Genomic DNA, 27,828 nt, shown 5'->3' with positions numbered 1-27,828 from the left:
GAGCTCAGAACTCATACATGTCCGATCTATGGGTACTGCTGTGACCTTACGCGCGCACACACCCAACTCCCCACCCACGAGAGTTGGAGTAACGACTCGCAGCGTGTGTGTGTGTGTACATATACATATGTGCACATGAAATGAGGCCCATACGCCAAATGTGTGGCTGGGACTGAAAGCACCGTCTTGCCCAATATACTTGGCGGGTCAGCGACCATATAGTAAGTTAGTAACATACAAAAACTCTTCTCTTCAGTGGTTCTTGTGCCGTGGGTGGGAACGGACGTGGGTCGAGCCAAGGGGAGTTGAGGTCGTGACCTGGCCTTAACTTCCTATTTCGTTATTACAGACTTTGCTCTATTAATGACCATTATTCGCCCTGTTTGGGGATTCCTCTGGGGACCCCGGCATAATTTTTTGTCCAAATACAGAAGCGAATGGACCTGTGCAAACGAACAAAGAACATCCTCTAATGTAGTTAATAATATCGAGTTCTCTATAACATGTGGATGTATTTTTTCTTTGATTCTTATATATCCTTTATATTCCTTAAACCAATGTTTCATCAGCCCATTATAAAATCAACTCTATTGTATAGTATTATAATTTCATGAATAACCTTTGAACATCTAATAAACTAGAAATAATGTAAAATGTAAGTAGATAGATACATATATGGATAAGAAAATGGATGAATCTATAAATAAATAAATAGATATATAAATAAGTTAATAAATACATAAATAAACAGATAAGTAAATAAATAGATAAATGAATAAGTGGTTGATAATGTGCGAACTCCACCTAACAGGAGGTTAGGACGGCTGTGTTCGAACTTGCGTCACTTTGACCTCAGCCACAACTGATAATTTAATAATAAGCAAATGAATTAACAAACAAAACGAAAATGCAGTCACTTGCTGCCATGGTATTTCGTTGAAGTTGTTCAAGAATTGTATCCAATTAATTTTCTATGTTACCGCTAACGCCAAGTTACATCATGACTCTCTCCACCCCTCCCCTTCTCTTGGATTCGCGCCCCGACATGTACTATATATAGATATTACTCATGTTAGGGCGTATAAGTCACTGCGGGACTCGAATCCGTAATCAGGAGATAGCGATACCCGTTCGCTTTGAATATATATATATATATATATATAGATATATATATATATATATATATACATATATATATATATATATATATATATATATATATATATAGAGTATATATATATATATATATATATATATATATATATATATATATATATATATATATACACACATATGTATGTGTGTGTGTATGTATATGTATGTATGTATTTCGTTTTGTCAAAACAATGAAGGCACAATACGTTTTCATAAAACGTTACTGTTAAAACAGGTGACAAGATATACGTCATCTGATTGGATGCAGTAAGGACACGTCATATGATTGGCTGCAGAAGGTTGTGCGACACGGTGCGGGTAAACAAACAGACGAGAGTGAAAAAGTAAAGTACACGTTATTTCTGGTAAGTCGTGAGATTAACCAACACAGTTGATATTCATCTCTGAAGTAACACAAACCCACCTTTATTTTATACCGTGATTTTACAGTATGTATTTGTCTGTACTGTAATTATTCAGTGACTTAAACTTTACTGTAGTTGAAACTGACTTATTTCAACATTCTGTAGACTGTACAGAGAGGCTGAGTAGATTATTGTTGCTGGTTATAGTATTCCAAAAAAGACTCAAGAGAGGAAAGTATGTACGAGGAATATTAAACGCAGTATTTCCTGTATTAGATAATGAGGAGTTATTCCTTGCATCCTATAGTGGGTGAGGCCTTAATGAACTTCGCTAGCAAGTTGTTGAGAGGGCGACACACCAGCTGTATATGTGTGTGTTCAACATGGTCTTGGATCATTTGATGGACTCGTGATCGACAGCAATTTCCCTCCCGTAAGAGAGCTCAGAGCTCATATATGACTGATCTATGGGTAATGCTGTGACCTTACATGCACACACCCGAAACACCCCGCCCATGAGAGTTGGAGTAACGACTCAGAGCGCAGCAATACTGAAATTATTTCAGCCCTGGGCAGTATTTGAACCCAGATAATATTCTGGTCACTTAAATTTTAGTGAACTATAACTACACAGGTTAAGATATCTGAAAAATATGCTTCAGGTGTTTCCAACTGGGTTTGCTAAATATGCATTCCTCTATGTCAGTTCAGACATGGAAAGATGATGTCATTTCAGTATTGGCACAATATTTTTAGGCCATATATATATATAATAAAACATACATTATATAATATATACTCATCAATGTATTTGACTTTGTCATGGTGGCTGTAAGGGAGAATATGTGTGAAGTAAGTACAAATTACAATATTTAAGATTGGTATTCTGTTCTTTATTCCCAGTTGGATTGGAGTACTTCAGCCATTGCTAGACTAAAGAAGAGTTGGACAAGGTCTCTAAGTAACTACGAAATACAAATGAGATTTGTTGGCTCTCATTTTCATTACATTTATTCATAGGTTTGTATTTTTTACTATATAATAGGGGGACACAGGCTGAAACTTATGAATTGATTTTGTGTTATGTTCATTAGACAAACAATATAACTTTAAGTAACTACTCTGTCTGTTGGCAGAATATTTGATTGATTTGGCTATTTTTACTTTAAGATGATCATATACAATGTGCTATATTCACAGTACAGTAGTGTTTATGGCAGAAAAAGGCTCAATGGTGTTTTCTTGATTATTGTAGGTTAGGTTTAGCCACTGGGGTCAAATTAGGTTAGATAATGTTAAGATAAGAAAATGTTTGCCATAAGTTGGCATGGACTTCTAAGATTTTGAGTTTTGTATTAACGGCAAATCTGATCCAGTATAGCTGCCTAGATATGGTGCTAAAAATATTTGATATTATTTGTGTTGGAAATCTACATGACGACTGCAGTATTAACATCTATAGTTGTGGCTATAATCAAGCAATTAAAATTCATTCTGATCCACTAAGAAAACAAAAAAATCTATTGTCCAATCACAATTGGGATATGACACTACCCAAGGCTGCCTGGCTGGCTATGATTATCCATACATTAAAAATAGTTGGGTAGTTTGGAACATTTACTCAGCAATTGGGATAGTCCTCCTGATAAATGGAAAATCTGTCCCAGTTTAACTTTGGGGAATTCTTTGTGAGATTGACAAAAAAATCAAATTAATACCCTCACCCCTCCAATTTTGCTGAAATTTGGTTTATAGGTAGTTTTAGGGCCCTAAACACATTTCTGAAGATTAAAGTCAATCCGAACAACCATTCAGGAGATATGACTTCAGGTATTTTGAAGTCATATGAGAGGTCACTAATATTTGGTGACCAATAACTAGTTATATAAATGTATATATATATATATATATATATATATATATATATATATATATATATATGTATATATATATATATATATATGTGTGTATATATATAAATATATATATACATATATGTATCATATATATATATATATGATATATGTATATATACATATATTGGTATATATATATATATAATCAGAAAAAGACAATGAATCCATATATCAGAGTTTTAGAACTCAAGGTTGAAAAATAAAAAATCCCAAATTAGCAAACATTTGAGGTCGAGATTTGACCCCTGGAGTATAAAAAAAAAGAAGAGAAAAATTAAGGCATAAGCCATTTGGCTATTGAAATATAATTAACACATAAGTGTGAAAACTATGTACAGTTAATGGACAATGTATAAATATGACACTCATTTGTGTGTTAATTATATGAAAAATACTAACATAAACTTTTATACTGATTCTCATAGCTAAAGCTTATGTCTTCATTTTTCTCATATTTTTTTTTTAATTTTGATACCCCAGGGGTCAAATCTTGACCTCAATGCTGAAGTGGGATGTTTTATTTTTCAACCTAGAGCTCTAAAACTCTGATATTTGGATTTCTTGTCTATTTCTGATTCTAAATATATATACATTTATATAACTGACTTTTTTACCCTATAGGCAATTCACTCAAAGAATCTCAGTCAATTCTGCATTTTCGGTTGGCAGCCTTGCTCACACTTCACCCGATGACCTAGCTGAAATCTCATACATACATACATATACTAAAGGCTTTTTTCCCCCCTTACATGGGAGGTAGCTGAAATCTAAGGCCTCCTTAAAATATTTTCATATTTCTTCACTTAGCTCAGTGACTATACGAGTTACATGAATTTCATGTACATCTAGGGATGAAGCAGTCCTTGTTCACCTATTTCAAAGCTTTCCATCTCGATAGTACAAAGAAAGTAATTATAGTGAGTATAAGATAAGGAATGTAATTTTAATGTTGATACAGAAATTTACTTATTATTACTGTGTCCAGTCATTATGAGGCTGGATGTAAAATTTAACATGACTTCTGTGGTACAAAATAGTCATGAATATGATCGTGCTTTCACATATCCCACAAAGTGACACATAAAAGAGAAAATGAAAGGTTTATATGATTATCTTTTGATACTGGATGGGTGGCGGGAAGCACATCTTGCTCCCTCCCTTCCTCCACCCCAATCAATCTCATGAGTCAAAATGGAACATGACTTGAGTACATACTGCTCGTGGTTTTTCGATCTTGATTAGTTTATAGCTTTCATCATCTCACATTCATTATCTTCTTGAGTCTTTGAATACGGTTGTACCAATGTATATGGTAAGAAGAGTGACACTCAGATCAGAAATTGAAATCTGTAGATATGAAAAAGTTTATGAGTTGCATCGTAGCGAAGGATGATCAGGGCTGCCAACCGAAAATGCAGGATTGACTGAGATTCTTTGAGTGAATTGCCTATAGTTATTGGTCGCCAAATATTAGTGATGTTGCATATGACCTCAAAATATCAGAAGTCATATCACCTGAATGGTTATTCAGATTGACTTTAATTTTCAGAAATGTGTTTAGGGCCCTAAAACTACCTATAAACAAAATTTCAGAAAAATCAGAGAGATGAGGGTGTTAGGCACTTGTTGATCTGACAGAAAATGTCCCCCTTATGAGCCAATGCTGTGTGTGTGTGCTTACAGTAAACCCTCAATATATCAAATTGGTGTGGGGGAAGGCTTGATCATTATAGCTGAAAGTAAGTACTGTGCATACGTACACATTTAAATTTTTCATGTGTCCACCATCCATACCAAACCTTGCACTACATATACTAACCTCATTTATTATAACAGATGAATGGTTGCTAGTTCTTGCTAGGGTCAACAGAGCCAAAATTCATTGTAATAAAGTTCGATATAGTGAGGGTTTACTGTATATATATATATGTACAGCTGCACAGAAAACTATCGTTAGTAAATCACGCTAATCATTTTGACACAAAACAACGAAACTATTTGAGACAAGTTGAAGTCTCCATCGGAAATAAGATTATCATGTCATAGTGAATCCTATATGAACTCCGGAACTATTATTCGATTCATATTCATTCAGAAGGAATTCGAACCCCAGAAATACCAACCCTTCGGTATCATAAGGTTATGTTCATTAGCGAATGTTTCGACACCCCTACTAACGATAGTTTTCTGTGTAGCTGTACATATATATATATATATACACATGTATACAAGATTACCACAGGAGAAAGTAAGTACTTTTGTATGATTACATTGTCAGATGTATTACAGCTGATGATGTAATTGTATAAAAGTACTTCCTATCTTAATTTTTTTTTTTTTTTTCTTTTTTTTTTTTCTCCTGTGGTAATTTTGCATACACCTAGGTCTCTATCCAACTGCCACTTGTGTGGACGTTTGAGCCTAGGACATAAACTTACTTTGGGAATTGGTGGTGTTTTATGTCCTGGACCAATTCCCGAAATTGGTTGGTTTATGTCCTGGGCCCAAACATCCACACATGTGGCAATTGGTGAGTGTTGAATTAAGAGATTTAGGTGTACTTTGTTTTATGTTGATGTGAAAGCCCTGCATATATGTATATATATATATATATATATATATATATATATATATATATATATATATATATATATATATATATATATATATATGTATATGTATATGTCCTCATCCATGAGGAGCTAAGATGAGAGAAAGGAAAGAATGGTGGATGGGAGTTGAATGGGTGGGAGTGGGTACATGACATTTGACTTGGCTACCATCCTTATAAAAAGGAAAAAAGCCTTTGGTATATAGATAGATATATATGTACAGTACTACCTCTCATTAATGGACTAAAAGGGGGGTAACGGTGTCCGTTGATGTGAATAATCCGTTGATTTGGAGTGGTTTTTGGGTGGCATAGTGATTGCACAGCACTAAACAACAGCACCAAAAACACCGAAAACACAGCAAACATAGCTAATTAACGTCTGTTAATGAGAGGTAGTATATGTATATACTGTATATAGGTAGTATATGTATATATATTTATATATGTGTATTTACCCAATTGTAGTATACAGGAAAGGACCAATGCTTGTTGGATCCAGTCTCCTATTCTCTAATTTTCTATCATACTTAGCCTCAAATTCGTGTACAGTTCCAATGTAATCTATATCATTGATTTCCAATTATCATATTTAGATTTGAACTCTTGTATTATTTGAGTTTGGGTCATGTCACATAAGCTATTCCATGTATTTATGTATCTACATGGAAAACTATATTGATTTACATCCTTTAGATATGCAGTCTTTCTTAATGTGTTCCCATAACCTCTTAAAGCCCTCCCATCTTGTGATCATGTAACACAAACTTAATCTGTTTTTACTCAAGACTAACAGATATAATACAAGTAAGGGATGGGTGGGCTGATTGTGCTTTCCTAGGTTTACAAATGCCTTGTACAAAGTGCCACATAAAAAGTTATTTAAAAAATTGGAAAACATAGGAGGGATACAAGGTAAACTATTAAACTGGATGGAGGATTTTTTGCATGGAAGGAAAATGAGGGTAGTGCTTAGAGAAAAGATTTCAGCTTGGGAGGAGGTGATTAATGGAGTTCCACAGGGATCAATATTGGCTCCAATAATGTTTTCTTTTTATATGAATGATATGGATGAAGATGTGAAATGTTACATGAGATTATTTGAATATTGAAATGGATTGTGAATCACTGCAGAGAGATCTGAACAAAGTTTGAAAATTTAGTCAGAAGTGGGAAGTAGACTTCAACATGTAGCATATTGGAATTCGGAAAAAGTAAAAAAAGAATATTAGAACAATATAAAATCAGAACAAAGGGAGTAAAGAAAGTGGAATCTGAAGAAGACCTGGGAGTAATCATCACAAACATGTCCCCTGATAAAAAGATAAACAGAATTGTTGGAGAATCCTACAACTTGCTAAGATCAATAGAGGTGGCTTTTACTTATTTGGATGAAGAAGTGGTAAAACAAATACTAGTTACACTAATAAGGCCTAGACTGGAGTATGCTGTGACACTGGTCACCCAGTACCAAAAAGAATATAATGAAGATTGAAAGAATCCAGAGAGCAACTATAAAGATGGGCCCAACACTTTCAAACCTGTCATATGAGGAGAGATTATCAAAATTGAATATACCAACTATGGATCAAAGAAGAGAAAGGTGACCTGCTGATCATCTACAAAATCATGAAAGGCATGGAAGTCCATGAGAGAGAGAGGACTTACTAAATTGGGATAAGAGAAATAAATACAAGGGGACATGAAAAAAAGCTAAAAAAGGACAGTTATAGAGGAAACCTGAAAAAAAAAAATTAGCTTTCCACACAGAGTGGTGGATGGCTGGAACAAACTGGAAGAAACAATAGTGTGCAAAAAACATACATGAATTTAAGAACAAACTAGACACTGTGAGATATAAAGATGGGACACCATGAGCATAGCTCCCCTTCCCATATGATACAACTAGGTAAATACACACACACGCACACAATATTTTAAGTAGTTTTTCTTATATGTGACAGATGATATTCTGTTGTGAAGGTATCCTCCACCAGATGAAATGTTAAGTAAATATTTCTGCCTATCTTTTCCAGTGGACTGTAATTGTAAATGAAAGCCTCACTTTGCATGACACAGACTTGGGTGTGAATCCATCAGCTACCAGTGACTACTGTTTGCCCTGACAGTGAAGACACAGGGCAAAGTTGAATGCTACGGCTGTAGCTAAGCACCTTCAGGTGTGGTTTTCTCATTTTTTTCTGGTCTTTATTAAGGGATAACATTAAATGTAAACATCATTAGTTTATTTTTTGTAGGGTTACACTTAAAGATATGAAAAGTAGGCTAAGCAGAATTAATATTGAGAATATTAATTTGATTTATCTTTTTGTCAAGGGTCAATTATCTGAAACATCATGGCACGAACACAACGACGTCAAGCTGCCGGGCTGGGTGTAATGCTACTTGCCAATCAACTCAAGCGAGTTGGTTTAGATCAGATACCTCCCATAACTCTAAGTGCAATCATTGGACAAGTAAGAGACATCATTAGTTTACTTTTTATTTGTTTATTTATATTTTTTAGATACAAAGTAATATTTTATGTTTGGAATATTTACATGTAGTTACCTTATTGTAATATACAGGCAAGGAACAAGGCTCATTGGATCCCGTCTACTCTCCAATTTATCATACCTGTGTGTGTTTATGTATATGTATGTATATATATATATATATATATATATATATATATATATATATAATATAGTGTGTGTGTGTGTGGTATAAATAAGTTGTGAGTTTGGAGACCCACAGCATTATATTACATTCTTGGAGAGACCACCTTGATGTTTTTCAGCAATTCATATGTTTACCCCAGTCTTAGTGATATATTTGTCAGGTGACAGGTTATCCATTATCAGCACTCAGATGTTTTCCCTCTTTTGCCTTTCTAATTGTCATAGTTTCCATTGAATGATTCAGTGATGGTCCTTTTGCCCTAAATTCCATTTACTATACTTTGCATTGAAATTCATATTCCACTCCTGGCCCCAGGTATATGTTATCTAAATCATGTAATTTTTTAGATAGGGAACAATACAGCATTGACCCTCTGCTAGTCATTTACATGCACAAAAGTATTTGTTTTTCCTCACAAAATCACTTTTCAATAACTTTCAGGAAACTGTGATTTTTTTTCCCAGGGAGGCAGTCTGATTCAAAATTTGGGTTGTATGTTATCTGTAGCCTCTGAGAATGTATTTCTTAGACTATTTGCCTTTATTATGGTATTTTTTTATATGCAAGAAAGGTATAGGAAAAGGTGAGGATGTTTTTATGGGCTTTTATGGATTTGGAAAAGGCTTATGACAGGGTAGATAAGAAGGCAATGTAGGAGGTATTGTAGATATACAGGATAGGAGGAAAGCTTATAGGGGTTGTCGAGTTTTTACGAGAGTAGTAGCGAGTGGTTTGAGGTAAAGGTGAGACTTCATCAGGGATGTGTTATGTCACCCTGGCTGTTCAATTTATACATGGATGGGGTGGTGTGAGGTAAATGCAAGGGTGGTGGGTCAGGGATTGGAAATGGTTAAAGAAAATGGAGAAAAGTGGAAAATAAGCCAGCTGTTGTTTGCAGATGACACTGCACTTGTAGCAGGATCAGAGGAGGGATTGAGGAAGTTAGTGACAGAGTTTGGGAAAGTGTGTGAAAGAAGGAAGTTGAAGATAAATGTGGGTAAAAGTAAGGTGATGAGATGTACAAGGGGAGAAAGTAGCAGCAGACTGGAAGTGAGTATTAAGGGAGAGAGACTGGAGGAAGTGGATATTTTTAGATACTTGGGTGCAAATGTGACAGGAAAGGGAGCAGTGGAGGTGGAGGTAGAAAGTAGATTGAGAGAAGCGAGTAAATGCCTTGGTGGACTAAAAAGTGTAATGAGAAATAGACATTTGGGAATGGATTGTAAGAGGAGATTGTATGAAGGAGTGATTGTGCTAACAGCACTGTATGGGGCAGAAACATGGAACATAAGAGAGGAAGAGAGAAGGAGTTTGAATGTGTTTGAGATGAGGTGTCTGATTAGTGTGATAGGGGTTACTAGGCTAGATAGAATGAGGAGGTGAGGAGGAGAACAAGGGTGGAAAGGGAGTTGGGAGATAGGATTGATGAAAGAGTATTGGGATGGTTTGGACACATGGAAAGATTGAGTGAAGAAAGACTAGTAAAAGGTGTGGAAGGAGTGAACATGAGGAGGTGACCTAGGATGAGATGGATGGATGGATGGGGTAAAAGGGGCTTTGGGAAAGAGGAGAATGTCTGTTGAGGAAGGGCAGGAGAGGACAGAAGACAGGGGTGAATGGAGAATGGTTGTATATGGATGATGCATGAGGTGGAATGGGTGGGGGGTGAGGGAGTATGTGTGAGAAACATTTGACACAGCCTGAAGGGATTTCTCCCCGTCTTTTCTTTCTCTGCATGAGGGGACAGAGAGGGGGGGTCACCGATTTAATGAAGCGGCCTTGCTGTGGATGTGAAGTGTCTTGCAACACTGCTTCTGACCCAGGGCAGTGGACAAGATGCAGGGATGACCCACCATCCAGGAAATGCCAAGATAAGAGAGAGGGTGGAAGGGAGTGGAGTGTGATAGGGATGGAATGGGTGGGAGTGGTTTTTATGCCTTTGTTTTTTGGCTACCTCCCTTATAAAGGGGAAAAAAGCCTTTGGTATATGTATGTATGTATGTATTTTTCTCTATTTATTTGTTTTTCCTTATCTTTTCCTTTGCAGGCTGCACTCTTTCTTGGACTAATACCAGCACCATGGGAGAGACATGAAGTGTGCCTGAGTGGGGAGTCAATACTGGTGCAAAAGGACTACAAGAGGCTTGTGCTCTCGGCTATTGAACATGCTGATGACCTACATCTTTACCACAATATGGTATCTTTCATTTTCAAAGGACGTACACTTGAGTCAAGGTAAAAGCTCTTGGACGGTATATACAAAATATTTGCTGTGCTTATTGTGCATACCTAGTTCGGCTTTACAGAATATTATTAAATCAGTGTATTGTGCCTTGCCACTTTTATGCCCCACTTCTTTGAATCCAGACAGACTTGCAGTTTCCACTCCTTTGTGCACTGTTCATGATTTATTTTATTTGGAAGGTTGAGCTGAACATCTCTTCTAGTTCTTTTCTCATTCATGACCTCATGTCTTACAGCCGAAGTCTTTTCTTTTACTTCTAATACATTTAAATAGTGTTATAATTCTACTACTCTACCTTTCTTTTTTCTTCCAGTATTGCTAATCAGCCCTGTATATGAAATTCAGGTTTCTCATGTGTCTCCAGAATAAATTTTTTGATTGGATGAGGAGGGGAAGTTGCCATTTGGTGAAGCAGTGTAGGTAAAACAGGTTTGGCTGTTAGGTGATGAGATGGAACAACTGTGGTTTGCTGCATTGCTTTTGACCTGAATAATGTGGCAGAAGACATAGTGACTGCTTCCACAAAGTGCTGAGGTGGGAGTAGTTGAATGGGTGTTTGTTTGGCTCAGTTACCCCCCCTTATAAGGAGGAAAGGGCATTTGGTAAATATATATATATGCGTAAATAACCACTAGGTAAAAGTAAACTAACGAAGCAGTATCTGCACTGAAGATGTAATTACACGAAAGCGCTCTGCTTCGTTAGTTTACTTTTTCCTAGTGGTTATTTACGCATTTGTGAACACACGCTCCTAGTGTTTTTATTGCATATATATATATATATATATATATATATATATATATATATATATATATATATATATATATATATATATGCAAAATGATCACAAAACCACATGATCCAATAAATTGCTGATAACAACAAAGGAAATTGGAAAAGAAACTAGAACTCCCAAGATGCGAAATATCATGAAAACACTTGAGAACTCTAGTTTCTTTTCTGGTTTCCTTTGTGGTTATCAGCAATATATATATATATATATATATATATATATATATATATGTATAAATATATATATATATATATATATATAAAGTATATATATATATATATATATATATAATGTTATTCTGTCTTTCTGTGACAGACCTTGTGACTAAACCAGTCTTAGTATTTCAGACTAATCTGTTCATTCTTATTTAATGGGGAGTTATTAGAGATAGAAATTTATATCATCTTTTGGATTAACTAGCATGATGCATTGATGAAGAAATTGTGAGGAAAATGGTGATGAATTTTAACCTCTTCCATATGATAATGTCTACATAGGCGTCATGAGGCCTAAGTGGGTATATGTGGATGTCAGCATTGACGTCGTGCTTACAGGACTACCTCTCATTAACAGACATTAATTAGCTGTGTTTACGATGTTTTCGCTGTGTTTTTGGTGCTGTTGTTTAGTGCTGTGCAATCACTATGCCACCCAAAAACCACTCCAAATCAACAGATTATTCACATCAACGGACACCATTACCCCCCTTTTAGTCCGTTAATGAGAGGTAGTACTGTATATTTGTTCTGTAGTTGTATTATTACTCAGTATGGAAGAGAACAGGTAAATCAGCAATGACTTCATATTTTATGATGCGAGTATTGTGGTGCATCATCGTACATCAGGCATCAGATGCTGCACTCGAGATTTTGATTCGTATTGAAGAGGTTAAGATAATAAAAGTAGTTAGATATTTTGTATGGTTCTACAGCATGTGAATCCTTATGGATATCACTCTTTGATGGGTTGATTTTTGTATCTGTTTTATTCTTTTATTGTTCTTTATTATCTTTCTGTTCTCGGGCTCTATAGGTTTGTGACTCACTTTAAAGAAGCATTTGTCTAGGATGTGATACTATTACTTATATGATGGTATAAGCTGGGTTATTTGTGTTTTCTCCCATACCAGACAAGAACCACACTAGCATGCCTGTGCTCAGGCCATCATTTGGCCACAGATTCAAACAGTCCTAGATGCAGCCAGAACACACAGGTCACAGAACACCTCATCCTACTAAGCCCCACACTACATCCTTCGACAATAACACATTATCTCTTCTCCAAGTGACTTATGCTCCCTCTTAGAGGCTGTTGCTAGTTTCCTGGAGTCTGTGGGTCTTTTGCAAAAGAGACCAAAGACAGTGAATTGATCAATTGATTATGTTATCAGGTTATTTGTCAGGTAAAAGGTTATCCATTATCAACACTCTCAGAACTTTCTCCTCTTTTCCCTTTGTAATTAGCAGATGTTGGGGCACTGACTACGCAAGTTTTATGTAGTTACTAGTTTAGGGTATTTTGTCTTTGGTCTTTGGACCAGTCATGCAGTATTCTTTTATGATCAGAGGTCAATCTCCATTCAAAGAGGGATGCTGGTATATTTTATTTTCTACTATTCCTTCTTTTTGTAAAGGTAATGGTACACTTGTCTGGCATGCTACCAGTTTTTGCTACTTTGAGTATAAACAACTTGGTTACAATATTCTAAACTTCCATAGGAACATCTCAACAGTGTGTCTAACTTTTGTATAGTTTTAACTTTTCATAGATTGTCATTCAGCCTCTCACTGTATGATACAAGTAATTTCACATTTGGAAATTTGAAATACAAAAGATTGTAACCCAGGTCATTTCTACTCAAATGAAATAGCAAAAGTGAGTAGCATTCTGTTTAGAAAGGCCTAGTGTGCTGCCACCTTTGCCTCCTTAAAACACTCATTGACCACCTCCCTCTGTGACTCCAGCTCTTCATTTTTCTTTAGCACCTTGTGGTGGGAGACATGACTACTGCTACCATATTCCTCTGAGTTTTATAAAAGGCGAAACTGGGGTGGAACAAGGGATGTAGAGATGTCCTATTTTTGTATTTTTCTTCCATGGTGTAAAAATTATAATTTGACTCATTTACATCATTATAAATGGAATAGGGGTCTTTGTATATATATGTACATGTTGGAAAATAGGATGTGAAAATATCCTCCATCCTGTGAGGCACAGCTAAGTAAATAAGTAAAAGAACACATACATTTAGTATTTGAACTTTTGTACTGATGCTAAGTTTGATATCATGTATATTTCATTGAAAGAAGCCAAAGTATATGCTGTATTCATATGTTCATTTTTCTTCTCCATGTTACTGCAGATATGGGTCAAGAAAATTTCTTGTGCTTCTGTTGATCTTCACACTTGCAACAAGCTCTATGTATGTGGCGCTAGTTAAGATGGCTGCAGAATATTTTCATGACTGGTCACATATGAGAACATGTGCCATTGGTTTTTCAGGTATATTAGTGTGTTTGTTTGTTACTAATTCTAGGGAATGGGCTACCCCATATAAGTATCTGGCAGTTTTGAGTGTCAATGGATTGCCCCAGAACTCTCTTGCAGGCCTAGGCCTCTTTTTTTATATAGACATGTCTTCCAACTCATTCATGAAGGACTTAAAAGTGAAAGTCAACAAGAGAATAATTACAATGATTGTTGTCTTAAATTTCACCCATGGAAATTCACAGTCCTATAGTGGCTGGTAATGGTTTTTAGGATCTCTCATAGATCTCTTTATGAAAAACAATGGCTTAGAAAAAACAAAAATTGCAGCCTCCTCTCATAAATCATCGTTGGCATTGCTCAACTCTAACAACCCTGAAACCCAAAAATCCTAGGCCTCATTTTTGGTACACACACATATTCACCAGTCCATGTATTAAGAACCTAGCAGTGAAAATCAACAAGAAAATAAACTTACTAGAATCAGTACTGCAGAGAATGACCAAAATGATACATGGACTCAGAAATTTTCCTAATGAAGACAGGCACCTTAACTTACACTCTCTGGAAAGAAGTAGAATGTAGGGTGATCTAATAGAGGTATTCAAATGGACTAAGGTCTCAAGGGTGATGTAAACAAGGTATTTATATTAAGACAGCTGGGCAGGACTCGTATTAACAGATTTAAATTGGACAGATATAGAGTTAAGAAGCAAATAGTCAAGAACTGGTTTACCAATAGAATGGTCAAGGAATGGAATAGAATTAATAACCGTATAGTGAGTGCTGAAACTGTTGGCTGTAAGACAAAAGTAGTAACTTTATGGATGGGGATGATGGGTGGTAATGGACAATGAACTGCCTAGTGTAGGCTTTATCTCTTGCAATCTCCTCCATTCTTATGTTCTTATGATCAACAGCAATCACAGGTTTTGGTCAATAGGAATACTAATCATTGTATACAAACAACTTATAAAAACCACACTGAACCATGTCTCCTTAGTATGGCTTCCTACAGTAAAGAATACAGATACCCTACAAATACTAGAACATCTACACTTAGAAAACAAAATCCCTATAGGGCAGAACTTGAAAATGGTAGGCACACAGTTCTATGTATTATTATTTCTTTATGAAGTAAAATTAAGTACTGAAATTTATTGACAAGTGGGATATAAATAGACCCTGTTATGTAAGTAAAGATTGACAGATATAGAGGTGGGGTGGCAAAATGAAAAGTTAAGGCTAGAGTAGTGAGTTTCTTCTGAATAAACTCACTACTCTAGCCTTAACTTTTCATTTACATCCCGTTATCTGTCATTTTTGGTATTTTGTAATCACAGTTGTCTAGTGCTAACCAGTAACATTAAAACAAAAGTTAATCTCTTCAGTACTTTTTTTCATGAATTAAGTGAAATATATCTTGGACAGTTTTTAACTTTTAATTTTTTTTCTTTCAGGAGTATTGTTTGCTCTTAAGGTCCTGACAACATATCATAGTGAAGAAAATTATAAATATATTTATGGATTTAAATTTCCATCAAAGTTAGCTGTATGGATAGAACTTATTATCATCCACTTAATGGTACCAAGATCATCCTTTGTCGGCCACCTTGCAGGTATACCAAAAATCTTGAAATTGTTTCATGTCCCTTTGTAGCTGTACATTTTTTTTTTTTTAAAGATTTGTAGGTAATCAAAGATCAATAAGAATGGTTTCTATGATATGTGAACAACATTTCATATTTCTTTTGTGTCAGTGGATAAAAATCATTAGATATTATTATTATGGAATTTGAGTAATGTATATATATTTTTCTGAAACTTTAGATTCCATTGTTTAGGATATGTATATATATATATATATATATATATATATATATATATATATATTTATATATATATATATATATATATATATATATATATATATATATATATATGCTAATAAAAACACGGGTACGTGTGTTCACTTATGCAAAGTAGACCACTTGGAAAAAGAAACTAACGAAGCAGAGCGCTTTCGTATATTACATCTTCAGTGCAACAAGTACATAGTGATAGGAATACATAGACAATATATACATGATACAAAGGAACAAGGACAGTTTGAATAAGCGTAGCGACCAATTACCCCCTGGAGAGCGGAAGGTCATTGTCAATTATCTTACGATGGTCGGGCAACATCAGATCACAGTCGCCAAGGGTCACTGTTTCTACTAATCATATAGGGCGACATTAAGTCAATTCGTTGGGTTACATTTGACCTGATATTATCTTCCTAATTTCTTGACAAATGAAATTATCAAGTTTGTACAAGCCTTTATGTAGGTTGGTATTTTGATTACTGGTGGTATGAATCAAACTGCACTCTATTAAATTTCTTGCTATTATGTTGTTGGTATAATAGATTGCCTGGGCATTACCCCAATCAACTGGATGATTATTTAATTCAATATGCTTGAATATACCACTAGAATGATTGCCATCCCTAACATTTTTCTTGTGTTGTTCAATTCTAATGTTTAAGGGTTTGGCAGTTTGACCTATGTAAAATTGATTACACATTTTGCAAGGAATTTTATAAATGCATCCTTTTTTAATTTCAATACTATTGTTGATAAGTTTATGTTTTACTGTACTATCATGTTTAAAAACTACCTTTACGTTAAATCTTTTTAACCCATTCAACTCCGATGACAAGATGTCTTGTCATTTGGTCAAATAAAACAAAAAATCATAAAACACCAAAATGTTTGATCAAACACCAGAAAAATATGACGTCAGTCCTCGCTTTGCTCGCAGCGAAGCGAGGATTGCAGTTTGATTCATACCACCAGTAATCAAAATACCAACCTACATAAAGGCTTGTACAAACTTGATAATTTCATTTGTCAAGAAATTAGTAAGATAATATCAGGTCAAATGTAATCCAACGAATTGACTTGATGTCGCCCTATATAATTAGTAGAAACAGTGACCCTTGGCGACTGTGATCTGATGTCGCCCGACCATCGTAAGATAATTGACAATGACCTTCCGCTCTCCAGGGGGTAATTGGTCGCTACACTTATTCAAACTGTCCTTGTTCCTTTGTATCATGTATATATTGTCTATGTATTCCTATCACTATGTACTTATTGCACTGAAGATGTAATATACGAAAGCGCTCTGCTTCGTTAGTTTCTTTTTCCAAGTGGTCTACTTTGCATATATATATATATATATATATATACATGGATGGGATGGAGTAAGAGGGGGTTTGGAAAAGAGGGGAATGTCGGTTGAGGAGGGAGGGGAGAGGACAGAAGATAGGGGTGAATGGAGAATGGTTGTATATGGATGATGCTGTGATGCATGAGGTGGAATGGGTGGGGAATGGAGGGAGAGGGAGTATATGTGAGAAATAATTTGATGCAGCCCAAAGGGATTTCTCCCCATCTTCTCCTCTTCTGCATGAGAGGATGGAGGAGAGGGGGTCACCGATTTAATGAAGTAGCCTTGCTGTGGATGTGCTGTGTCTTGTGACTCTGCTTCTGACCCAGGGTAGTGGGTGAGATGCAGGGATGACCTGTCATCCAGGAGGTGCCAAGATAAGAGGGAGGGAAGAGGGTGGAGGGGAGTAGAGTGTATTAGGGATGGAATGGGTAGGAATGGTTTTTATGTCTTTGTTTTTTGGTATATGTTTATATGTGTATATATATATATATATATATATATGGTTATGTAGAATTTCTTATTGCATTACTCAGCTGCTGAGACTCTAGCATTGTTGTATTAGAAACTTAATGCATTTACATTCAAAAGGTAGTACAGTATCATTGCTCATTTGTTATTATTCATATGCATGTTATGATAACAGTAGGTTCCATTTACTATTGCTGCAGTTTGGGGATATCCTTTGGTACCATCTCCATCTCCTATGTAGTACTTGTAGATAAAGTATAAATATTTTTTAATGGGCATTTAAAGGTAAAAGGGGCATTGAGAAAGAGGGTTATGTCTGTTGAGGAAGGAAGGGAGAAGACCAAAGATAGGGGCGGGTGGAGAATGGTTGTATATGGACACTGTTGTGATGCATGGAAGGGAGTGGGTGGGGAATAGGGGGGGTTCAGGAGTGGTTATATGTGAATAATATATTGACGTAGCCCGAAGGGATTTCTTCCTTCTCTTTTTCTGCATGAGGGTATGGAGAGGGGGGAAAGTCACCAATTAAATGAAGTGGCCATGCTGTGGATGTACTGTATCTTGCAGCATTGCTTGTGACCCAGGGCAATGGGTAAGATGCAGGGATGACTTGCCATCCAGAAGGAGCCAAGAAAAGAAGGATAGAAGGAAGGGTGGTGAATGGGAGTGGAGTGGGTGGGAGTGAAATTATCCCTTTTGACTCTGGCTAGCTCCCTGTTGTAAAGGGGGAAAAGCCCTTGGTATATGTATATGTAAGTATGTAATGGGCATTTAGAATAAGATATAAAAAAGCATGGAAGCAGGAAAAGAATTATCTTGTAAACCATCTAAATGAGTAGCTGGTGCAGTGAAAAAGAAATGTTCTGAACTTATCTGTTATTTGATCTTATCATTCTTTTTCTTACATCAGGTATCCTGGTTGGTCTTCTGTACATTATGGGTCCTTTAAGACTGGTAGTTGATGTAGTGGATGGGATGATTAATGTTCCACCAAATCCTGACAGTCAAGGCCAAAGACTCGGCTCTGGTTCAAGACCCTCAGGAAGATGGCAGAGTCCTCAAGACAACCGTGCTGGCACAGATGGTATGAATGTAATTTTTAGGATTAATTTTTTGTAGTTTATACATTTAATCTTTTCTCTATGCAAGTCACCTTGTGCTTTATATTCTTGAATGCTACCATTATCTTCCCCCTAGAAACAGCAATTGGCATTTAGAATGTGCAGTAGTAATTTGTAACAAATGGTCTTTTTTTCTACTTTATACACTGTTACACATAAGGTGAGGTAGCTAGGCATGGGAAAGGAAACTTATATATTTAACTCCCATCACATTTGCACCTTTCACTATTTCCTGCTTTAACCATGTAAAAATTGCACCTTATTTCGTATGCAGAATTACTGCTAGTTCATCTTTGGTCCATCCCTTTTGTAGAAGAGGTTATGGCCTTGGTTTATACACGTCTCTAACTTCCTGTCACCCATGCACATTTTTGGTTGTTCAGCATCCTAACCACAAGCTCTTATGACCTTACCTACCCCCCATCCATCTTTTCTTTGCGCTCTCTCCTGGTACCACAAGCATATCAACTTTAGTCCATCATCCATCTTCATAATATAACCAAACCACCTCATGTATGCCTGTACTTGTACTTTCACCTATGCCCCAGTTCATTCAAGAATCCTATCATTTCTTACTTTGTTATATTTTGTAACACAGCCTTCAACCATCTCATTTTTACCGCCTCCCCACAAATTTTTTCTCATGAATCATTTATGCCTCACTCCCATATTTAACAGTCGGCATAACTCTTGCTTTATAAAGTCCTCTCATTGCTTCTACTGACATCTTTTTATTTATCTGTATTGCTCTTTGCTACATTGCTTCTGACCCAGGGTAGTTGGCAAGATGCAGGGATGACCCATCATCCATGAGGAACCAAGATGAGAAGGAGGAAGGAAGTGGTGGTGAAATGGGTGGGGATGAATTAGGTGGGAGTGGAATTATGCTTTTTGACTTTGGCTACTTTCATTGTAAGGGGGAAAAAGCCATTGGTAAATGTATGTATATTGTTCTTATGGCACTTCCTCCTTCTTCCCCTGCATTCCATGGGATACTTGCTGGCTGAGTGGGTTAGTGTTACTACTTTCAGTGGAGGTCAAGGTGACAGCAGTTCAAACCCTGATACCAGCGAGTGGGACCAAGGGCATGGTTCATTAAATTTCATACTACAGAGTCCTCTGTAAGGGGTACCATCCTAGTCTATTGATGGGGAGAGTTCACACTATTAAACTGATTCATCAATTCGTCATCATTATTATTATTATTGTTATTTATTTATCTATTTATCTATTTATTTGTTTATTCATTGTTACATGAAGGCTGTAGGTCTTCTGCAAGAGACCAGGGATAACAGATAGATTATTGTTTATCATTATTACTTTTATTGTTGTTCTTAATTATTATTATTATTATTGTTGTTGTTGCTTTTGTCATTTAGTATTATTGCTTTAGATATGATGTTTCTACCCAACAGATTCTCATGGAGACCGCTGGGAGCCTCAGTATGGGTGGAATATTCCCTCTGGTAATGTACTCAGTTGAAGCTAGTACATATCATGATGATAGTTACTAGATCTTTTTGATTTTAGTAAAAGGAATTGTATTTACTAAATTCTTTTTTTCCCTCAATTGCAGAAAGACCATAACGACACCAGATTTTGATCAAGTGCTGACCTCACAGGGCACTTCTGGTTGGGGGTAAGAAAAGTTGCCTGTATCTAGATGGAGAGACATTGGCTGGCAACTACTTTATCTTCCTATCTCCTAGAGTCTTCTTCCATTGTAGAGACCATCATTGGTCCTCCACAGAAAGAAACATATCAATGGACCCATCACATTACACAACCCCAACCCATGGGATATAGCAAGAAGATAGCACTATCACAACCTCCTCTCCTATACCTCACAACACCTACCAAAACACATACACACATATCAAAAAGAAAGCACTACTCTCAAGACCAAAAATCCAGTAGTAAACCACATATTTACTGATATAAAACCAAAAGTGAAAACACTCCCAAGACTTACAGGAATAACACTTACTGGCCTGTGCTTAGGTCATCACCCGTCTTTAAAACAGTACTAACACAAAGTAGGCTTGGAAACAGTTTTTGTATGCTCATAATGTAGTTACCACACAGAAGACACTGAACACATTATGTTACACTGGTCAACACTTACCCAGTTCAGACACCCCTTTCCTAATGGAACTATGGGTCAACTTAGAGGCCATGGCTGGATTCCTGAAGGCAGTAGTCTCCTGCAAGAGAGAACAGGGGAAATAGATTGATCGGCCAGATTTTTATGAAATACAGAGAAGACAGCGAGAATTGAGAACAAGTTTTTTAATGAACTTTTCATGATTGAAAGAAGTACATTCGTATGGTGAAACAGCAGGGAAAACCAGCCTCAATGGTCAGGACCTGCAGTGATATGTGCTCTGCTGCTTTGCATTTGACCTGTGGAATGTGGCAGGAGCAAGCACCTCTTCGTTCCTAAGTATGCATTAATGGCAGGAGTGGTAGTCGTGGATCTATTGGTAAAGGTGTGTGATTTGACATGGCCACACTTTTTTATAAAACGGGATTGCCTTTGTATATATACACTTTCTTTGTACGATATTTGCAGTTTTAATTTGCATCCCACACTTCATGAATACAGTAGACACTGTTGATTCATTACATCACCTGAAAAGAATATGAATTTTTTTTTATAATGTATATACATGTGTGAAAAGGAATTATTTTTTGTTCTGAAAAAGGGAGAAATGTTGTGTCCTTCTGTGATAGCATTAAAAAATGGGAGAAAAATGAAAAATAATTGATTGTGTAACAAACAGAATTTGTAAGGTATACAAAGTAACTGTAATACAACAGAAGTTTCTGTTAAGTATTATGAAATAAATCACTCGTGACACTGATGTGATAAAATTGAAGCCTGACTGTTTGTGTGTGGGCCCCGTGCACAGCTGGGTTTCAGGATTCTGTTAAGTATGTTCTATTTGAACATACTTTTGAATGGGTTGTAGTGGATTTTATGCCTTTGATTTTTTGCTTCCTCCTTTGTAAGGGGGAAAAGGCCTTTGGTATATATATGTATGCGTGTATGTACATTTCATCTTCAAGAGAAAAAAAATCCTCTGAAAAAAAAAAGATCACCTGAAGTGACATGAATCATGATCCAAATCAGAAGGAGAAATTTATTGTTTTGGTGCTCATGTTTAAAAAGAAATTATAAATGGGATGTTATTAATTTTGAACATGTCAATGTGATTAGTTTAAGGTTTTTTAATGCAAAGATATGATACATAATTATCAATAAAACACCAAGTTTATTGAAATAATGTTCTTTGCAACAATTGCTTTTTCTTTTTATGAGAAATGGATGCAGAGATGATGTGAGGAAATATGAAAGGATATGAAGTGGGGTAGGTGTTTGAGACTTGAAAAGAATAGGAAGATATTATGAGAAAGAAAAGAAAATCATGAAAAGAGAGTTGGGTAGAATAAGTAAAGAGAGCAGATGTACAAATGTTAATGTAAGGAGATGCTGCGAGATGGAGAAAGGTGGAGTATTTTCATGAGCTGTTGAATGTAGAGAACAGAGAGACTATGATTGCAGTGGTGGGAGATGCTGAGGAAATTCATATATATATATATATATACCAAGGGGTTTTTCCTCCTTACAAGGGAGGTAGTCAAGTCAAAAGGCACATACTCGTTCCCACCCATTCCACTCCCGTCCACTACTCTTTCTCCTTCCTCATCTTAGCTTCCAATGGAGCTGAAATGAAAATGATAATAAATGTGATCTGGGTCCAGTAGCGGATCCAGGGAGGGGTGGGGGTGTCAGCTTCCACCTCAAATTTGCTCTTTTGTCTTCATTGCAGAAGTTGAGAGACCTGTCCCATGTACACTGATGTCTCAGAAAGCAGAAATACAGTGGCAGATTTTTTTTTCTAGCATTTGATAAAATACCAGTGAGAATAATTGGAAAAATATTCAACACATTATTGAGGGTAAATTTTTAAAAATATAATATTGAGTATTACTTTTGCCACAAAAGTAATACTTAATCTTACATCTTTAAAGATTTACCCTTAATAATGTGTTGAATATCCTTCCAGTAATTCTCACTAAAGTGTCTTAAATGCTGGAAAAATATTCTGTAACGGTATTACTGCTTTCTGAGACATATCAGTGTACACGAGGCATGTTTCTCGACTTCTGCAATGAGGTGATGAATGAACATTTTTTTTGGGAGGGGGGGGGCTTCTGCCCCCTTGATCCACCACCGTCGAGTAGAGTTCTTACATGACTGAGTGCCACTCTGGGGCAAAGTTCTCAGCGACGCCTAACCTACCCCCCCCCCCCATTCCCCCATCTTCACCATTCTTTACTGCCAATCAAGCCAATTATTGGCTTGCGAAATAATTAAACAGATTTTTAAAATGTTTATTAATGTCCCTATTGCTGAGAAGATTAGGGATAAATATTTCATATTCTGTTTATTCTAACGCAAAATTCGTATATTACGGTAAAAATGTTCAGGGGTCCTTTGACCTTTAATTATAATTATTTTGTCAGCCTCGTAGGCGGCATATCCAGACTAGAAGTGCTGCCCCAGGGCAAATGCACCCCCATCCCCTCCCTCCCTGAGCTACATATGCTATGTTAACTACGTCATACGTAGTTTTCACTTTGTTGAATTTCACCGCAAAAGCTTATGAAGTTCAATCAAATTCGTTGTATTCGAAATATATTGAAAATATTTTGAGTGTATTTAAATGTAATTTATTACATATGTGTAGCATTTCTAAAACTGGAAAAAAACTTTGATTATGGTATTGTGTTGTTTACTTATAATTTATTTTGAAATTGTGATGTTATTACAAAGGATTACAAAAGAAAAGTATGCCAAGAAACCTTTTAGTTATGATATTTATCAAGGATACTCACACTCGCTCATTCCCTCGTCCTGTGGTGCTTTCATCCAGGTTGCTTTATTTATTCCTCTTATGTCCATCTCCGCATCCACACCGTCCATCCATCTCATTCGAGGTCTTCCTCTGGGTCTTCTTCCAGGCATTCTACCCATCATAACTCGTTTTGGAATTCTATAGTTCTCCATACACGCCACATGCCCAGCCCATTTCAATTTTGCTCTACTTATAACATCTGTTATTTTCTCGTTTAGTTATTTCTCTCAGCTCATTATTGTGACTCCCTCTCCACCTATTCTCATTTTCATCAAAAACTGGTCCAGTAATTCACCTCAATATTGTATTCTCAAACACCAGTAGTCTTTGTTACATTTGTTTTGTGCTCCATGTCTCACTGGCATATAAAACTAGGTCGTAGGATTGTATTGTAGATTCTTAATTTTGTATTTCTTGATATACTTCTCGTCTATAATATTGGTATAAGGCTAAAATAACATCTGCTTGCTGAAGCGATTCTTATATTTATTTCTGTCTTCATCTCGTTTCTATTTGTTATTCTTGCGCCAAGATATCTGAATCTCGTTACCTCTTCTATTCTCTTGTCTTCGAAAACCACATCCTCTACGTTCCTCTCCTCTCTGCTCATACACATAAGTTTGGTTTTATCGAAATTATTTGCAGCCCAACTCTGCTGATTCTCGTAGTGGGGTGAATAGACCTTTCAAATCATCTCTACTCTCGGCAATTAGGTCCACATCATCAGCGTATGTTAGATTATTGACCTTAATGTTGTCCAGTTCACATCCTCCCTCTGTATCTATCATTGTCCTAGTTATTTTCTCCATCGCCAAATTAAACAGCATACAAAATAATACACATCCTTGCCTCAAGCCATTCTCGATTTCGAAACATTCCCAATATCTTCCATCAATCCTTACTACTGATTTTGTGTTTGTAAGACATACTTTTATTAAACGTATTATCTTGTCCGATAGTCCAAATTCCTTTAGTATGCTCCATATACTCTGTATATACTGTCGTACGCCTTTCTCAAGAACAATGTACTAATTTAATTGGGCATCTCAAAGTAATCTGGGTTAATCTCTATTTGTTTAGTTTTTGGCTTAATTCCTACACATTCAACATTTTAGAATTATTCCTGAAAGGTTTTTTTCCACTACTACATACTCATTTGAACTCGTCAGCTGGGACCGTGCAAGTTCATGGGGCCCATTAGCGTTACCCTGCACTTTTCCAGTGATTTTCAAGAAATAAAGATTGAGGCATACAGGAATACTGTACTACCCTAGGGCAGTATTGAGGTTCATTAAATTTTGTAAGTCACTGTAGGGCTGAGTCAATTCGTTTAAACAGGTACCTATAAAAAATTGTTAACCCATGACTTCCGGCAAAAAGATCTCCATCATCCATGCCTATCATCTCTACAAGCAATCTGGTGATGTTTTTAAGACCTCCAATTTCAGACAAAAAGAAAGCAATAATTTTATTGTTTAGCAAGCTTTAACCGCCAACATAGAATAACTGCTAAAACAATTAAATCTTACAATGATTTGTTTTTATAAAATTTGAAATAAAGATGTTTCGGATAAACTTTGCCACTTATTAATATTGCCAACAAACGTTTTATTTGAATGTAGGATTGTCTAAATTGCTATATTTGCACATCAACTGCAAATATAGCAAAAGTATACAGTAATGATTTATTCTACAGTAATATTATACAGTATTATTATACGGTAATAATCATACAGTAATATTCCCCTGTGGTGGGGGAAAAGAATACTGCCACCAAGTTTCCCACTTGGATCGTAAGAGGCGAGAAGAAAGGGACGGGGTGAAGGACTAGGCATCCTTCTCCCTGTAGCCCCAAGGGGCAGATATCCTAGAAAGAAAAGTGAAGGCATAAGGGGTGCTGGAGGGCCTCGGGCCAGCACCCTAAGGTTTGGGTCTTTTAATGTGCGTGGATGTGGTACAGATGAGAGTAAAAGGGAAGAGATAGGTAGTATGTTTGTGAGAAGAAAGATGGATGTGTTGGCTTTGAGTGAAACTAAGTTGAAAGGGAAGGGTGAGTGTAAGTTTGGGAGTGTAAGTGGGAGGTTTTCAGGAGTGAAGAGAGGGCGAGGGAGGGAAGGGGTGGCTATTCTAGTAAGTGAGGAGATAGGTAAACAGGTGGTGGAGTGGAAGGAGGTTTCCTCAAGGATAATGTGGATGAAGGTGAAACTGGGAAAGGAGATGTGGGTCTTTGTAAGTGCATATGGGCCTGGCAGTGAAAAGAGCGTGGAAGAAAGGGAGGCCTTTTGGATAGATTTAAATGAGTGCATAGAGGGTTTAGGAAGAAATGTCAATGTAATAGTACTGGGAGACCTTAATGCTAGGGTGGGAAATGGTCCAATCGATGGAGTGGTTGGGAAGTGTGGAGTTCCAGGAAAGAATCGTAGTGGAGAGTTGATGGTGGAAATGTGTCTAGAAAGAGAGTTGATGATAGCAAATACAGTGTTTCGGAAGAAAGTCAAGCACAAGTACACATGGGAGAGGGTGGTGGAGGGAAGGGTGGTAGATAGAGCACTAATGGATTATGTAGTGGTAAATAGGATTATGATAGGAAGAGTTAAGGATGTACATGTGCTAAGGGGAGAGGGTGGGGGAATATCAGATCATTTTTTGGTGGAAGGTAAGCTGAGAGTGGAGGATAGATGGAGAAAGAGGAAAGGGACAAAAGGTAGGGAGGTTCTTAGAGTGAACTCCTTAAAGGAAAAGGAGAAGGAGTACGAAAAGAAGCTGAAGGAGGAGTGGGAGGGAGTAAAGGATGGAGCAGAGATGGGGGTGGAGGAGGAATGGGGATGGTTCAAGGAGGGAGTCATAAAGTGTGCAAGGATGGTGTGTGGAACAAGAAGGACAGGGGGAAATAGAAGAAAGGGTAGTGAATGGTGGGATGAGGAAACAAAGAAGGTTGTAGAAGAGAAGAAGCGAGCATTCACAGATTGGTTACAAAAGAGGACGAGGGAGTCATATGAGACGTACAAAGAAAAGAAAAGAGAAGTAAAGCAAAAGGTAAAGGAGGCAAAGAGGAGAGCAGATGTGAAATGGGGTAGGAGTATGACAGAAAATTTGGAAAGTAATAAAAAGATGTTTTGGAAAGAAATTAAGAGAGGAAGAGGAGGCGAATCAAGTAGAGAAGAAAAGGTAAAAGGTACAGATGGAGAGATGATAATGGAAGAGATGGCAGTAAGGGGAAGATGGGCAGAATATTTTAGGGAGTTGCTAAATGTGAAGGAAAGATAGCTGCAGTGGGAAATGCGAAGAAAATGAGAGTGATGAGTGAGGAGAATGGAGGAGAAATAAGGAAGGATGAGGTGAAGGCAGTTGTTAAGATGATGAAAGCAGGTAAGGCACCTGGTCTGGATGGATGCCATGCAGAATGTCTGAAAAAGGGAGGTTCAGTGATGGTGGACTGGTTGGTGAGGTTATTTAATGTTTGCTGGAGAGAGGGTAGAGTACCGGAGGACTGGAGAAGTGCCTGTATAGTTCCTCTTTACAAGGGAAAAGGGGACAAGTGTGAATGTAGTAGTTTCAGAGGGATTAGCTTGTTAAGTGTAGTTGGGAAGGCTTATGGGAGGATCTTGATTGAGAGGATTAGGAGAGGAAGAGAAGGAGTAATTGGTGAGGAACAGTGTGGATTTAGGACAGGTAGAGGTTGTGTAGATCAGATCTTTGTGGTAAGACAGATATGTGAGAAAGCTATAGGAAAGGGGAAGGATGTTTTTTTTTTTTTTTGGCTTTTATGGATCTGGAAAAGGCTTATGATAGGGTAGACAGAAAGGCACTGTGGGAGGTTATGCAGATTTATGGGATAGGAGGA

General features: G+C 36.7%; 1 protein-coding gene across 4 annotated transcripts; it reads left to right on the top strand.

The window, feature by feature from the left end:
- The first annotated feature begins 1,373 nt into the window (after positions 1-1,373).
- On the top strand, positions 1,374-25,559 carry LOC143025537 (rhomboid-related protein 4-like). Of its 4 annotated transcripts, none has more exons than XM_076185374.1 (10): positions 1,374-1,520; positions 2,424-2,540; positions 8,084-8,227; positions 8,385-8,524; positions 10,777-10,964; positions 14,130-14,269; positions 15,715-15,873; positions 18,852-19,025; positions 20,478-20,528; positions 20,639-25,559. In XM_076185374.1, exons 4-10 carry the CDS (start codon positions 8,405-8,407, stop codon positions 20,647-20,649), a joined length of 843 nt encoding a protein of 280 aa, XP_076041489.1. In that variant the 5' UTR covers positions 1,374-1,520; positions 2,424-2,540; positions 8,084-8,227; positions 8,385-8,404; the 3' UTR covers positions 20,650-25,559. The 4 variants fall into 4 exon arrangements, with proteins under 4 accessions (XP_076041489.1, XP_076041492.1, XP_076041491.1 ...); XM_076185375.1 differs by lacking the exon at positions 1,374-1,520 and adding an exon at positions 1,533-1,604; XM_076185377.1 differs by lacking the exon at positions 8,084-8,227.
- Positions 25,560-27,828: the final 2,269 nt, after the last annotated feature.

The sequence above is a fragment of the Oratosquilla oratoria genome, chromosome 5 (genome assembly GCF_046742065.1).
Source record: "Oratosquilla oratoria isolate Oo_2021 chromosome 5, ASM4674206v1, whole genome shotgun sequence".
NCBI lineage: Eukaryota > Metazoa > Arthropoda > Malacostraca > Stomatopoda > Squillidae > Oratosquilla > Oratosquilla oratoria.
This window is presented reverse-complemented; position numbering and strand designations above follow the sequence as displayed.

What these genes read in the sequence shown, in the direction of transcription:
- LOC143025537 (XM_076185377.1), top strand. Translation starts at nt 8,405, where the DNA reads ATGGCACGAACACAACGACGTCAAGCTGCCGGGCTGGGTGTAATGCTA. An exon ending in GGACGTACACTTGAGTCAAG is followed by an intron (nt 10,965 to 14,129) that starts GTAAAAGCTCTT and finishes ATGTTACTGCAG; the next exon opens with ATATGGGTCAAGAAAATTTC. An exon ending in CAACCGTGCTGGCACAGATG is followed by an intron (nt 19,026 to 20,477) that starts GTATGAATGTAA and finishes TCTACCCAACAG; the next exon opens with ATTCTCATGGAGACCGCTGG.